The sequence below is a fragment of the Bidens hawaiensis genome, unplaced genomic scaffold (genome assembly GCF_021521415.1).
Source record: "Bidens hawaiensis isolate Kalapana, Puna unplaced genomic scaffold, B.hawaiensis_p1.1 tig00054789_1, whole genome shotgun sequence".
NCBI lineage: Eukaryota > Viridiplantae > Streptophyta > Magnoliopsida > Asterales > Asteraceae > Bidens > Bidens hawaiensis.
In genome coordinates this window covers 47,553-64,021 of record NW_027499861.1, presented here as the reverse complement: position 1 = coordinate 64,021, position 16,469 = coordinate 47,553, and the positions used below count along the sequence as shown (strand labels likewise).

The 16,469-nt window shown below is 34.1% G+C and overlaps 1 protein-coding gene across 1 annotated transcript; it reads left to right on the top strand.

Annotated features, from left to right (window-relative positions):
* The first annotated feature begins 278 nt into the window (after positions 1 to 278).
* On the top strand, positions 279 to 2,145 carry LOC143600687 (cytochrome b561 and DOMON domain-containing protein At3g61750-like). The gene is made up of 4 exons (XM_077078307.1): positions 279 to 486; positions 569 to 965; positions 1,037 to 1,338; positions 1,590 to 2,145. The coding sequence occupies exons 1-4, from the start codon at positions 316 to 318 to the stop codon at positions 1,863 to 1,865; spliced, it is 1,146 nt and encodes a 381-aa protein (XP_076934422.1). The 5' UTR covers positions 279 to 315; the 3' UTR covers positions 1,866 to 2,145.
* The last annotated feature ends 14,324 nt before the right edge of the window (positions 2,146 to 16,469 follow it).

The window sequence follows — 16,469 nt, the reverse complement described above, 5'->3', positions numbered from 1 at the left end:
ACATTTGAATTTCAAATAATATATAAATGTATATACACACATATATCATAATTTTTATTTGAGCTACCTAAATAACATTCATGAGTTATGTTATAAAGTAAAAATACAAAGATTACATGTAAATAACTGATGATGATGATGATTACCCACCTCTCTCATCAACACCTACCAACCAGAAAACCTTCAAATTTAAGAAATCTTTACAAACCAGCATCATAAACTTGTTACCCACTCATTCATCCATTCATTCATTCATTCATTCCAATCTATCTCTATTCTTGCTTCTTTTGTGCTTGTTATTCCCTTCAACTTGAGATGATTCCGGGTTCCAGATTCTTGCTTTTGGCCGTTTTCGTGTCAGTTATAACGGTTTCATTGGTGGTAGGCGACGAATGCAATGAAGATATCAATGCAATTCTTCCTCTACCATATGCTAATATGTCACATATGGTGTGTAAACCAGTATGGAACTCGTTTGTTATTCGAGTAAGTGTTCTTTGATTTTCGAATATTTGAAATCTTAATATATAACGGATAATGTAACGATTTTATTACATGCAAAAAACAGTTCTCGCAAAGTAAAGACCATGTTGTGACGATTGTGTTATCCGCAACATATACAAGTGGATATGTTGCGATGGGGTTCTCAAGGGACGGTATGATGCTAAACTCAAGTGCTATGGTTGGTTGGATTACCCGAAAGGGTAAGCCAGTCATTAAACAATACTATGCTGAGGGATTTAGTCCCTCGCAAGTAAAACATGATAAGGGCGAGTTACCCTTAACAAGTATTCCGCCTTTTGTCACGGTGTATGGTGGGAATATTCACTTAGCATATCAACTCAAGTACCCGAGTAAACTCAAAACACAACCCATCTTATTAGCGTTCTCGAGTAGGTACCCCGAGCACCACCTTTTATCGGTTCACGATGACAAGACAACTATCTACTTGGATTTCTCCCAAGGTTCGTTTTATCATCGAACTTGTTGACCTTAAAAGTCAAATATTTGACTTTTTTGCACTCGGGTTTTTCAGGATCAGGATCGAGCTCAAATTCAGGAACGCCTTCTAGCAATCTCCACCGTTCAAAAACAACTCATGGAACATTGGGTTTACTCGGGTGGGGCATAATATTACCATATGGTGCTATTATTGCTAGATACTTCAAACACAAGGATCCGTTATGGTATTATTTGCACGTGGGCTTTCAGTTTGTCGGGTTCATATTTGCTGTCGCCGCAGGATTTGTCGGATTAAACATGTATAACAAGTTTAATTTCCATGCACCAGCACACAAAGGATTGGGGATAACCGCCATCGTGCTCAGCGTTCTCCAGGTTCAAAAATCACTACACATTACAACTTTTGACTTTTAAGGTCAAACAGAATAAATATAAATTCCAAATGCACCACATATTTATAAAATTAAAGAAAAATACTTATGGGTTTGCTAAGGAAATACAAAACTTACAGAAATAATAAAGTTTTGTGTTGGAAAATTTGAATATTTTTATAAATCTTGATTGAATTACATCAGTAAGGTTTGACTTCAAAAGTTAAGTTTTTTAAACATGTTTTGCATATTTAGGTTATGGCATTCTTTATAAGACCTGAAAAGGACAGCAAGCACAGAAGATACTGGAATTGGTACCATCATTACGTTGGAAGAATCGCGTTGTTTTTCGGTTGTCTAAATATATTACTAGGAATACAGCTTGCTGATGCAGGAAGTTCATGGAAGATCGGTTATGGGTTCGTTCTTGCTTCGATCATACTTACGTCTGTTGTTCTAGAGGTTTTGAAGCTCAAAACACCTAGCAAGTTTCCTCCTAACACATCATTCCCATTGGATCCTGTTCACTAGAGGTTAAACATGGTTGCAGTCTGTGTTAAAATATCCGGATTAGCGAAAAAGATGTGGATTAGAAGATGATAAGTTTTAATATTGAGGGGCAAGAACCTTCTTTTTTGTTAAAGATTGTTGAAGAACAGAGTTTTGTACAGATAGATAGAATATTGGTATTGGTTTGATTCATATTGTATTTGATGTTATCAAGTATACCCTTTGAGGATGTGATATACTTGTTTTTTGAGTGATTGAAAGTAATTTTGCTGTTATTTTTTTGAGTCACATGTGTTTTTAATGTTACAACTTATGAAGTTTTGAGTTACCTAAATGTCATTTTTGAATTACCCTTAGCCTTATCAAAAGTAGGAAGAGTTTTAGAATACACAAAAAAGTTATAACTATTAACAATATTTTAACTTAAAAATAATCATTTTCTTATAACTTAGAATATATCTAATATGATTTAGCCTTTTAACTTTTAAGTGTTAAATTAAACTTATTATATGTGATTTGGAAAATGTTGTCATTATTCACACATCTTAAGACTTTATCAATGAGTCGCTATAAATTGAACTTTACGGTGTACGTTTGCTTGTAATTTATATAAAACAAATATCAAGAGTTTATATTGTTTACCTTACTTATGTCACTATATACAATTTTACTAACAATTTACACAAACATATTGAATTTGTCTTATAAAACTCTAAAAGTGTTACATTTCATGTTAATGTTCGTTCTTTGTAACAACTTGTTAACTCACAACGCTACAACGATATCGCCACATTATATAATACTGATGAACTCAAAACTTTATACCCAAAGGAATTCGAAATCATGGTTTTAAATAATTTAATTGACAAAAAAATTGCAAATTTAAAATCAAGATATTGGAATTCACTTTGTAAGAAGAAACTCATAACAATTTCACAACCTTTTGTAACAATGAATTCAACTTTTATCTTCACATTAAGTAGAACTCACAACTTATTTTCCTTGTTGTAACAACGAAATCACAACTTATTCTCCTTTTTATAACATTGAATTCACAACTTATTTGGACAACAATTTATGAGTTCATAATTATAAATGCTTATTTTTTTATAGGGTTTAGTTTCTTTGATGTAAACAAGAAAGAATTGTTGATTTTATAGTATAAATTTTCTTTAAAATAGTAAGTATATAAATATTATTTGAATTGAAAAGGTGAAGTAGATTTTAACAAAAAGAAGCCAATAATTTCAGTGATTTGTAACTGTACAAAAGTGCTAAATCTCACAAGCTCATTAAGACTCACTAGCATGCATGTGGACTTGACTAGATCAACACATTGAGATGTGAAGTATATCACTTATATTTAGAATAATGACATGTGTACCTTTTAATGTGAAGTATATCACTTATATTTAGAATAATGACATGTGTACCTTTTAGGCGTGTAAAGAAGCTGAACGTTCAGTGAACTGTTCGTGAGCCGTTTGATGAAAGTCCGTTTATGTTTGTTTATTTAATAAACGAACAAACATGAACAAAAAGTCCGTGTTCATATATTTTTCAACGAACAAACAAACATCATATCAATATCTCCATAGCCTTTTATTAACATCTGGATTTAAGTGTAGCTACAGCACCAATGCCATCCAAGTTGTTTAGATTCGATTGAAATACAAAGGATCTGTTGTTTGACTTTTGACTTTCAAGAGTCAAACATATAATAGACACCAAAAAGCCTTTTAGTTCATCATATGGCATCCTTATTAGTCTATGAATTCTAGAACAGAAAACTAATCAATTTGATTATTAAAAGGTGCATATTGTTATGCAAAAATCATAATTAGACACGCCTTCCTACAGCTAGAACAAGGCACACAAACACAAATCATAAGCCAAAATATAAATTAAATAGATAAACTCACATGCATGATGCAACATATTTTAGAGCACACATTCAAACACCTTGATAACGGAAAATTAAACAAACGAAATTGTCTTTTAGAAAGAAGACAAGGCTTCAATGTAACGATGAAAACTTGAGGCTTCCAAATGAAACTCGTCTATTGAGGTATCATCATCATCATCATCATAAAAGTTGTTTATTGCGGTATCATCATAAAAGTCATCGTCCGTTAGACTATATAACTCATTAAAACTCTTGTCATGAACATTGTACCTCATCAACTTCCTGCGAGTTACCAGCACCAATGTAACATCCTAAAATTTATAATGTTGAATAAAGAAAGTTACGTTTAGTGATTTCCGCGTTATTAATTAATTAATATCGAGTAAAGAACGGATCATGGATTTAGATTAATTGAGATGGGTTAAATGAGAATGGGCTTTAGGTCCATGGGCTTTAAGGGATATAAATATCCCCTAAACCAACCTAAAACCCTAAACCCTCATTTCATTTCCATCATAATCTCTACACACTCCAAAACACACACACACCACACACCGTCATATACGGCCGGCGGCCGAGGGAGAGAAACGAGCAAGATCCGAGAGAGAGTAAACGATTAGTTGTGATTAAACAAGTTAAACGAGATCCAAACGAGCACAAAATGTATGTTCTTGACCTTTAAAGTTTATGTTTTATTGAATGTCCTTAAGCTTAAAGATCCAAGCTTTATAGTATATACGGGATATATATACGAACGAAATGGTTACGGAACGTTATTGGGTGTTGTCGAACCATAACAAGGGTATTAAAATCGCCAAAATGCTTGATAAAAACCAAACCCGTAGCTGAACTGGACAACTTCGCCTGCGAACTGGGCAACTTCGCCTGCAAACTGATAACTTCGCCTGCAAACTGGTAACTTCGCCTTCAAAGCTTAACTTCGCCTACGGCCAAGTTCGCCTAGCTGGTAACTTCGCCTAAAGCTAAGTTCGCCTAAGGTTTAACTTCGCCTAAAGCTAAGTTCGCCTAAGGTTTAACTTCGCCTAAAGTCAAGTTCGATTAGAAAATAAATTAAAAACCTAATGGAAAATGTGTTAAGACAGTTAATGTAAATAAAATTTTTCCAAGCTGACCTGGCAGCTCGACCCCCGCCAGGGGCTCTGCCCCTTGGACCCTGCTAGGGGCTGCGGCCCTTAGACCCCGCTGCCAGGGGCGCTGCCCCGGACCCCCGTTCGTTGTGGGTTGTATAAAGATAGAAATACAATATGAGTAGTAGTAGTTAATTGATACATGTAAATATTATACAGTTAGCCGTGCACAGCTAAAGAAGGGAATAACGATTAGCGGAGAGCGTAACAGGATTCATGTGAGTTTCTAGCCCCATTTATGTGTTATGTTTTCGGGGCTGTGTGCATACTCGATGTGTTGTTAATACATTTATCCTAAGTGATAAGTGTATGCCATATGTGATATATGTGATGGATATGAATGATTGCTTGTCGGTACGCGAACGATCTTTGGATATTGCGCGTACTGTCAGGTCAAAAATAAAGGTACGAATATTATATATCGAAGATGTATGAACATTACTAATGAATACTTGTCGGGGCGTGAACGATCTTCGGATATTGCACGTATCGACAAGAGGTATGGTTGTTAAATGAATGATGTAAAGAACGCCTAGAGTGTTCTTATGCTATAATGTAATTATTGTATATGTGAAGTATGTGTATACAGGTACACGAATGGTATGTGAGTTATACGTTCGACATAGTAAGTTAGAATGGCAAATCCCTCTAGCTTTTGTCGGACATAGACTCGGCTGGTGATGGTGTAGTTAAGGACTGCGGGCCTTATACGTAATGTAGATGATAGATGTAAACGTAGATAGGGACGGTGGGCCTTATACGTGTTACAGATAATAGACGACAACGTAGTTAAGGACTGCGGGCCTTATACGTAAAGTAGATGATAGATGTAAACGTAGATAGGGACGGTGGGCCTTATACGTGTTACAGATAATAGACGACAACGTAGTTAAGGACTGCGGACCTTATACGTATTATAGATAGGCATCAGCATAGGAAAGGACTGTGGACCTTATACGTGCTGTATTTGTATTGTGGTAGCATAGGGGAGGACTGCGGACCTCGTACGTGCTATGGTTTAGGTTGCAACATAGGGAAGGACTGTGGACCTTGTACGTGTTGTGGATGTAGGATGGTATAGGGAAGGACTGCGGACCTTGCACGTACCATAAATGGTGAACATAGGTAAGGACTGCGGACCTTTTACGTGTTCACGACCTTGAGTACAGGTATAGACGGCGGACTATGAACGTACTCTCGGTAGACTGAGGTTAGTGATTGTAGATATGTATGTATGTATGGTAGTAAGTATGTATGTAGAACAGAAGGGTAACTAGTTAGGTATGGATATGTATCTTCGGATATGTATGTATGTGTATGTATTGTATGGCGTCCGATTAACTAGAACTCACTCAGCGTAGCTGACTTTTAGTATGCACGCAGGTGAGTAGAATGAGACAACTAGCTTGAGCGGGCACATGGTGGGCGAATAGGAGACTGGCATTTGAAGACTCAAGATGTTTTAATGTAATTGACGTTTATTTTGAAAGACAAGAATGTTTAATTAAGGCAAGTTTTGGATTGTTGTAACGTTTCATGAAAGTTTTTATATTCCGCGAAAGTTTTAATGAACTCTGATTTGTAAGAACTGTGTTTATGAGTAAATCCGACGCTAAAGTAAGGCTACCGGGTTCGGGGCCTTACAACCAAGAATGTTTCTTCTTCTTTACCTCTAACCACGTCAACAACTCCCGAATCACAGTTGAACATCTCTGGGAAATCCAGAATCTCATCAAAGTGTAGTCGATACTTGACAAACCACCCCGAACGGTCCCTCAACATCTCGTACACATTCACGTTCAATATTCCGTGTTCGTCGAGGTTGTTTGGTATTAGATGCAGATGACCTCTTGATTCCCCAAAATACATTGTGAATAGTTCTTCAGACCTAAATCCCTCAAGCCCGGGCAACATTTGCAACTCTTCAACATCTAACTTCAAGTACAAGAAACTGTCACATAGAAAATCAGGAGCCCAATAGACGGATTCGTTCCAGTAAACAGGGTATGAGAAGTCGGATCCACGCGCAGAGAAAGATTAAATACAAACCTTCCATTTCATTGTCTCAGATGAGTATATTTGAATCTGAAACATGCCTTTTTGAGAGGCTGAAAAAGTAACACAAACTAATTTGTAGCGCACACAATGCGTTGGATGAAATGCCAAAGCCATAGAACAGATGTTTTTGGGGACCGATTGGATGAATGCGATTTGCTTGGTGGTGGGATTAAAAACATAATATTCACTCACACCATTGTGAATGACATGACAAAGTAATAGACCGTCACAAGATTGCGAGATTCTGACATTGAAACGATTAAAGTAGAAATCGAGACTACGGAAAGGAGGAGGACTTTGGGTTTCAACATCAAATGGATAATACATACCATAACGATCAAATAGACCAGGAGATTATTATTATTATTATTATTATTATTATTATTATTATTATTATTATTATCATGCCGGCGGGTGAAGTGTCTGTGACTCAAAAGCAATCGCCAGTGTTTAGATACGGATTTGAAACAAAGGATGGAGGTAACCGGGAGACGGATAAGGATTTCGGTTAAAAGGTCATCGTTGGAAGCGATTAGCGCTACAGATTGATGATAGGAATCCTCCATGGAAGCAAGCAAGAAGCAGGTTTGGGGTTTATATATATATATGTATATTTATATTTATATTTATATTTATATTTATATTTAAGGGGTGTGTTACTGTTTGAATGTATCAACGTATGTAGGACGCTTAACATTTGGGTTTCCAAGTCACCATAAAGTAAGATTGAAAACATGATCCCAAGTTAAAGTTGAAACGCAATATATTCTCTCATGCTTTATTTATTATTGGTAGAGTAATATGCATCTTAAATGTTTGTCTCTTCATGTTTTGTATTCTTCATTTTCACTTTTCAAAATATAGTTGGCAAATTGTATTCAACATTCAAATAATCTTCCGAACCTGGAGGTTTCCGTGGGTGCCTTGTTGGTGTTTGTGTTTATAAAGGTTAATAGTTTGAAAAAAAAAAATAATCTTCCGAACCATCAAAGTCGATATAAAAACTTGGATCCATAGTCGAAAATAAAAGTTTGAAAGACATTAAAAGTACAGGATCGAAAGCGATGGAGGTAGTATCGAAATACGTAAATATTATATGCTATAAACATAGAACAAAAATATGAATTTTGGTATTTCTTTTATAAGTTAACTAGTTTGAGACCTGTGTATTACACGGATAATTGATTAAAATTTTAAACTTTAGTTATTAAGTGAAATACAATCAACCAAATGATTATATATTATTAATATAATTACAATTCACATTAAAATTACAAAAATTACATAACTAAAATTACACAAATATGTTATAAATAAGTAAAACCTTCCCTGTACACTATATTTGTGATTGCATTGGTCGATATTCATCGTTTATCAAAAATCAAAATCTTTAGTCCATGTTTGCTTGTAACTCTAGATAAGGTAATACAGGTCTGCTTATAACTCTTCCATGTAACAAATAAGGTTCTTCATGTATATACCAACCTAGATAAATGATAATGTATCCATGAAACTAAAAAAAATATTCATGCACATAAAAATATACTAAAAAGTCAAAACTTTTGCTCAAAAGAAGCCAAAACTTGTTATAGACTCTTGGTGCAAAACAGAAAATAACCAACAAATGCGAATGTCGTGTTCAGTTCATGTGTACGATATAATTTGGTTTCAGGTCGTGTTTGGATTAGCTGGACCTATCAACCCAAGAACACGAGTACACGAACCGTGAAACAATTTAAAAAAAAACATTCAAAACAATATTTTTTCGGTTATTGAATCTGAAAATATAATAAGGTATCATGTGGTTTTTGGGTTAGCTGGACCTACCAACCTAAGTACATGAACCGTGCTGCAATTTTTTTTTAAAGTGAAGAAAACAAAATAAATCCAAGTGATACCTTGGTGCTGGTTGAGTTTTAGTTTTGAAAGGTTGATATGGTAAAGTTGCATCAATTACCATCATCTGGTGTTATTTGGTCATCTTTTCGGAATCGTAATACATCTTACGCATCTATTGAATCTAAAAATATATTAAAAAGTCAAAACTTTTGTTCAAAAGAAGCCAAAACTTGTTATAGAATCTTGGTGCAAAATAGAAATTAACCAACAAATACGAATGTCGTGTTTAGTTCATGTGTACGATATAATTTGGTTTCGGGTCGTGTTTGGGATAGCTGGACCTACCAACCCAAGAACACAAGTACACGAATCGTATAATGTTTAGATATACAACCTATATGTATAATGTTTGTATCAAATGTATAAAATGAAACATACAACAATGTCTTTACCTCCATAGACAACGAAAAGATGCAAAAACTTTCCATTGTGCATGTGATGCAGGGCATCAACAGTAGGTGTATTGATTGTAATACTTTCTGGATTTGGAGTCATTACCTACATAATAAATCATGAAAAAAATTTAAAAATTAGTTGAAAATATAGTGAATAACCACTTACCAATATAACATCTTACTATTATATTAAAATTGCAATTACAATATAATATATGTTGTTTATCACTTGGAGTTGTTTATCACTTGATAATATATTAATTAAAAAGTGAAAACTATATACATATTTAATTAAAAATCAACATCAACCAAACATATAAATAACACAACCAAATCAATTTCAAAGGTCTCTTTCTCTTGTTTTAATCCCACCCCATGATTGGTAGGAACCAACAGTTCTAAAGCATAGAATTGTAAAATTACCTAAAAGTAAGCGACAGTGGAACAGTTTGAAGCAACAGCGGAGATGAATGATAGCAGTGGTGGAGATGAACGGTCTCGTAGGTTTAGTCAGATAAGAGAGAAAGCAGCGAAGTAATGACAAATTGGCAGCGAAGGGAAGAGGCGCCTGATTGAGTGTCTGCAACGTAGGGTTTTTTTATTTGCAATGGGGAATCAAATGGATTGAATAATATACAGATTCAGATAACATTAGTTGGACAGGTTGATCCAAAATAATACCATTTTAGTGAATATGGGTTAAAAAAGGTGAGGAGTGATGAGAGGTTGACAAGTGGCAATATATAGTAGCCTTTTATTAGAGTAGTAAGATGTGTATTATAGATGATAAAGTTTATAATAACAACTAGTTGGCAACCCCGCGCGTTGCGGCGGATTAAACCTAGTTAACACATGTATGATTGTTGCTCGAAAACAATGCTATAAGAGAGGAAGGGGCACCCATATGGGTATGTTGTATGGCTTCCAAACAACATGGCAACACCACCCCATCTCATGTGGGTAAGGTGTCTGACTTCATTTCATTGCAAACCTTTGCCACACAAAATTGATTCATTATTGACCATTGAAGAACTAAAATAAATTAATAAAGTTTTAGGGTACTTGTGGGTATGTGCTGCCAGTAAATTTGTGGTTTGTGGATAATTAAGGGTAGAAATGAGGTGGCGGTACATGCTTGACCAGTGTATGGGTATTACCCATGACTGCCCCTTCCCCTCTAATAACAAAGAGCACTTGAGTTTGTTAGCTACATTACATATTAGTTACAAAATATAGTACCATAATTACAAAAGAGAAGGAGTTCTTATCCTAGCCACATTTTATCTAAAAGTTGTGTAGCTTGGATAATATATTTGTCTATGTAACACCCCGGCTAAAGCGGAAAACACCCGGGTGTGACGTACAGATTGCCCAAAACACATGTGACACTATTAAGTGACAATAATATCATTAATTCATTCAAATCCCAAGTGCACAAGTTGTTCAACAAAACAAATACAAAAGAAAACAATAAAACTCATGTCTTATTTATTTATTATTGAAATATCCTGTCTTCTAGTGACCTCGTCCATTTCATCCTCTAATGATAGTACCTATAGCATATATATAAAATAATGTCAACTAACTTAATAGTTGGTGAGTTCACACAGTTTAAATACTACATAAAAACCATACAATTCCCTGAAAACTTGTGAAAAACACATAAGGGTTCTTTACACTAGAAAACAATGGTCCATGAGTGTAAAGAATAAATGAAGGTCTTTCCAGTTGGGATTGTGCACCAACGTACTCAGATCGGAGTCCCTTTTCCACTAGAACAATGGTCCATGAGTGCAAGGGGGGGCGTATGATCATACTTATCGAAGAAATCCATGCACGTAATATCATAGCAAGTAGCAAGTAAACACACAAGTCCATGTAGCGAATTGTAGTTTGTAAATGATAAATAAAAGGTATTGAATTGTTGGTAGGATATATATGCTACCCCAAAATGTAAAAAGCGTTAAAAAGGGGGCGTGAGAAACTCACCTTTGAAATTGGATGACAACTTGGAAAAAGAACAGAAAGCGCGTTATATGAAACCAAACGATCGAATCTCGCGAGCTAGAACAAGAAATACAAAAGTTACTAACTAGTTTACGGGACTATAACGTTGGTTTTAAGGTTTATACATTTTTATTTATAAGAATTTTGTTATACATTTTTAAATGTATTAATATTTAAGTTAACGGGTTTTATCAATTTTTATTATTATATTATTATTTACAAGATTAATAATTTTTAAGGAATTTGTCATAATCGGTGTGTTTCATTTTAAAGTTACAACGACATTTTATCTACATAATTATTTAATGAGTTTTAACGAGTGGTTTGGTTTGTAAAAGTTGATACTTGAACGAAAATGCTAATGGAAATTAAAACAACTTTTATTTAACTATAAAATTAATTTTATTTATTTTATATGATTTATAAATATATATTTTATTTATTTTAACTAATAAAAATGGTTTAAAAAAATATATTAAAAGATCTTATGTGACCCGGGTTGGAACCCAGGTCTCGCCAACCATACAACATATACACAGCCACTGGACCAGTTAAGGTTTTGTTTAAATGATTAGAAAGGAAAATATATATTAATTTCTATGTTCATCTTCTTTCCTAAAACCCTAGGTGTTCAATTCTCATAAACCATTCCATGTTTGCCCGTTTTATGTTAGGGGTTTTGTTATACGATTAAAAACAATACGATTACATATTACAATTACCTCGTATGATGCCGGAAAGTGGATGAACGGGTCTCGTCGGAAAATGGTTTTTAGCGGCCAATATATGGGCTACAGAGAGAGTTTGAGATTGATAGGAAGGTTGGTGCAAGTCCAGAAGAGTGTTTGGGTTCTATTTATATGCTCTATTGGAGCGTTTGACGAGTAAAGGTTGTTATTGCGTTTTGACCGGAATCCGGCGGTTACCCGGATTATAATCCGCCAATTAAGTTATTATTATATGTTAATTAGTTTGATTATTGACCTATGTTAGCGGAGAAACGCGTTTGTATATATTTATTGGTCAAAGAACGAGATTTGCGGCCTAAACGAATGTCGCCGGATTCCGGCAGAATGCCGGAAAAACGTGAGGCAGGGGGAAGTGAGGGGGCTGGGTAATTTGTAATATTATTATTATATTATATTTTAAATATAATTACACTTATAACCCCTAGACTTTATAAGTATATATAAATTAATTTTAAACTTTATTTACACAATGAACCTTGAACTTTCAAATGCTATATAAACTTGATAAAATTTTGTATCTTTAGATTATTAGTATATTATACCCGCATAATTTGAAGATTGATTATTTCATTAACTTTAAATCCCGAAGTTTCGTTATGTGAACCGAACGAATATAAAAATGAACGAATAATAATTATAACTTGTCATAATTAATATTAAATGATAAACGACAAGTAATAAAACATCGAAACGACACAACGGGTCAGTTTAATGAATACAAATACGAATACGATTACGAATAAAAATTGACAAATGTCACAGTCTAGTAGTCCTAATAGCCCATATTTGTGCTAAAATAATTAACCTGCTTCGTGGGTTTTAATTTTTACCACATTTGGTTATAGCCTTTGCTTCTTGGTATCAACTTTTCCATATTTGTTGAAAAGTGCATGAGCTAGCTTTTAAACTTGATCAAGTATAAGCCATTTGATGCATCATCAATAAAAACTAACGGACATTCAGGAAAAATTAATAATTATTGTGCAAATGATCATGTAATTCTCTAAATATATATAAACGAAACCTCTCTAAATTCTCTAAAGTCATCAGATTGCTTTATTTGTAAATGAAAGTTTCTCATGTATTTGACCCGAATTCACGGGTATGGGTATTATCAAACCCAGATAGCTCTTAAACGGGTTATAACATCTCATTATATAAAAAATTAATCAATCAAATATTTGATATAAAAATTCTATAAAATGAGGATATACTAAAAATTAATATTCGATTTTTTTAAATATATTATTTATAATTAAGAAACAATTTATAGTAAAAAAAAAGCGGCTCATGGGTCTCACCAAATCCAGATAGCTTTTAAGGTTATAACATCTTATTTATTTGTGAAATCCTTTCATCATCAAATCTTAAGTATATTATTAATTTCCTTACAATAAATAAAATTAAGATCCTAAAAAATATGTAAATATTAGAAATAAATAATGTAAAAATAACCCCATAATACAGTGGATAAACATCTCATTAATTAAGAAACAATTTTACGGTAAAAAAATAAACGGGTCTTGGGTCTGACCAAACCCATATAGCTTTTAAATCGGGTTATAACATCTCATTTATTTGTAAAACATTTTATCATCAAACCATAAGTATATTATTAACTTACATACAATAATTAAAATTCAATTTCAAAAAATATATAAATATTAGAAACAAATAGTATAAAACAACCCCCGTAATACAGGGATAAAAACTAGTATATATATAATACATACTCAACCAATGATATATGTAAATGTGATGATATAGAGTTGGGTTCAAATAAGAAGTTTGATTTTGCTAAGAAGGCTAAGAAGAATGTTATTTTAGTCTACTACCTTCATATTGAAAGCTCACTTAATTTAATTTCAAAAACCCACTTAATTAATCTTAAAAACCCACTTAAATTTTCACTTATCTCCTACAACCACCACCGCCCACCGCCACCCACCTTGCCGGAAAAGTCTTCGGAAATTTCGCCAGAAAGTCACCGGTAAACAATCCCCGGAAAATTTCACCGAAAAAATTGCCGAAAAATTTATCGAAAATTCGTCAAAAAACAATTACCGGAAATGATCAACTGAAAATGGAAAACACAATGAAAAATTATTTATTTCAATAACTAAGGATTACAATTATAATGATATGAGTCGTAATAGCTAAAATTATATCCCACATAAAATCCTATTAACTAATCGTGCATGTGTTAGGAGTTTAAACAAAAAATATATATATTTTTTGCAAATAGCCCGGACTTTGTTAAATTTATGTCTCTAAAATGGTTGAGCCTCCCCTATCCAACTTGAACCGACCGGAAAATTTTTATGGTAAATTGAAACATATAATAACAGTGAACCCACCGGAAAAAATTCCTGGATCCGCCACATGATGTGGCTATTCTATTTGAAGAGTGCGCTCAGTGCGGTGACCAAAATATAATAAAGTCCATTCTAAAAAAATTATTAATAATTTATGGGAATTAAGTTGAACATGAAGGTATATCATGTCGAATTAAGTTGTGCATGAAGGTTTATTATGTCAAATTAAGTTGAGCATGAAGGTATATTACGTCGAATTAAGTTGAGCATGAGGGTACCGAGTCAAGCAGTGGCGGATCCAGGAAAACAATTCACAGGCATTGATTGAGGGTCGATATCAAGATTTTATGGGAGTCAATCGAGATTTTAACATATATGTGCATTTAAAAGAAAATATTCATAATGGTCGGCCGACACCTACAACTTCAGTGTTATCCCTATTATGTCATTACCCTTGTTTTACACGTGATTTTCTCTCTAATATAATCCAATCTAATCTAATCTCAACCAAGTCTAAAATGAATGGACAAAATTATTTCCTATCCTTTCTATAAAAACTAATCTTCTTATTATAACTCAACCCTGATGATATATTCAAAAACAAAATGGAAAAAGAAGGTGATAACGGAGTGGGGCCACAACCGATCAACAGTCACTCCATCGATCAGGTTGGCAATGCTATTAGAGTTTGCTTTTATTTTTAAATGAAATGGTCCGACCGACTGAACAAAACTCTCCCAACGTGAGGGGTCTTAAGGCTAATGGGTCTCACGGTTAGAGAGATTTGTTAGTCGTTGGTGCAAAGTCTCTTCTATCTATGACTTCACGGTTAGAGACTTGTTAGTTCTTTATAAAACTATTGAGCTCGGTGAAATGGAGAAAGAGATTTTTCACGGGATCGTGATTATTGCTTGTTGGAGAATTTGGAAGGCCAGAAACGAGAAATCTTTGAAGGAAAACCATTTAAGATAGAAGATGTAATCGGTATATAAAGTCGAAAGGTTTTCTTTGGTACAAGTGTAGGACAAAAAATAGACATATAAATTGGACGAATGTGGTGTAAATTCTTGTTCATGTTATTCTTTTGTGGTTTTTGTTGGAGGCTTCTCTCCGGTTGTGGAGGTTGCTTTTTGGGTGTTTGGTTTTGTTTATAAAATTTAACTGTTAAAAAAGGGCTTATAGGTCTCATTTATCACGATGCGTTACGTCAACGTTGTCTCATTTTTCTCTAATCAATTCAACTAGCGGTATGAATCATTCTCCTCATTCTTTATTTTCTATTTTTTCTTTTAAGTTAATATAAATTATGTATATAATAGGGGTGAGTTATAATAAAAAGAAATAGTTTTCCAAGAAGAGTAAGAATCAATCTAGGTCATTGGATCTATGATCTAATGGTTGAGATTGGTAGTTTTTAAACTACCAAATATTTCCTAGGATTAAGGATTTATGTATAAGATTTGGTAAAACAACCTCACCAATCTTGGTTGAGGGGAATTCAATATATAAGAGTAATTACAACAATCTCTCCATTATTCTAGGAGGATTAACAAAAATAAAGATAACGTAAATAAATACTAAGATACAAATATGATACACATGATTATTTCCTAATACCCCCCTTCAGTCGGAATGGTGGCGGACCAAGACGAAGCATAGCACGGAAAGTCTCAAATGGAACGCGCGGAAGACTCTTTGTAAAAATGTCAGCCACCTGAAGATTGGTCGGAACAAACTTTGTACAAAGTTTGCCAGATGTGACAAGCTCTCTAATAAAATGATAATCAAGATCAATGTGCTTGGCCCTTTTATGAGAAACTGGATTCTGAGTCATGAAAAGAGCACTTTTGTTGTCACATAAAAGAGTCGGTCGATCAGGAGGTAGAGCTCGCAGCTCTTGAAGAAGGTGAGTGATCCAAACAATTTCAGCGGCAGTCTTAGCCATCGCTCGGTATTCAGATTCACAACTAGATCGAGACACAGTAGGTTGTTTCTTGGCACTCCAAGAAACAAGATTACCACCAAGAAAAATAGAATAGCCGTATGTCGAACGCCGTGTCTGAATGCACCGAGCCCAATCTGCATCAGAGAATCCGACAATAGAGGATTTGTGATGTCTACTGAATGTGAGGCCAAATGACAAAGTGC

Bases quoted from the DNA above. Each gene is read 5' to 3' on its own strand.
- LOC143600687 (XM_077078307.1), top strand. From the start codon at position 316: ATGATTCCGGGTTCCAGATTCTTGCTTTTGGCCGTTTTCGTGTCAGTT. The intron at 487-568 runs GTAAGTGTTCTT...TGCAAAAAACAG, and splicing joins GGAACTCGTTTGTTATTCGA to TTCTCGCAAAGTAAAGACCA. The intron at 966-1,036 runs GTTCGTTTTATC...CGGGTTTTTCAG, and splicing joins CTACTTGGATTTCTCCCAAG to GATCAGGATCGAGCTCAAAT.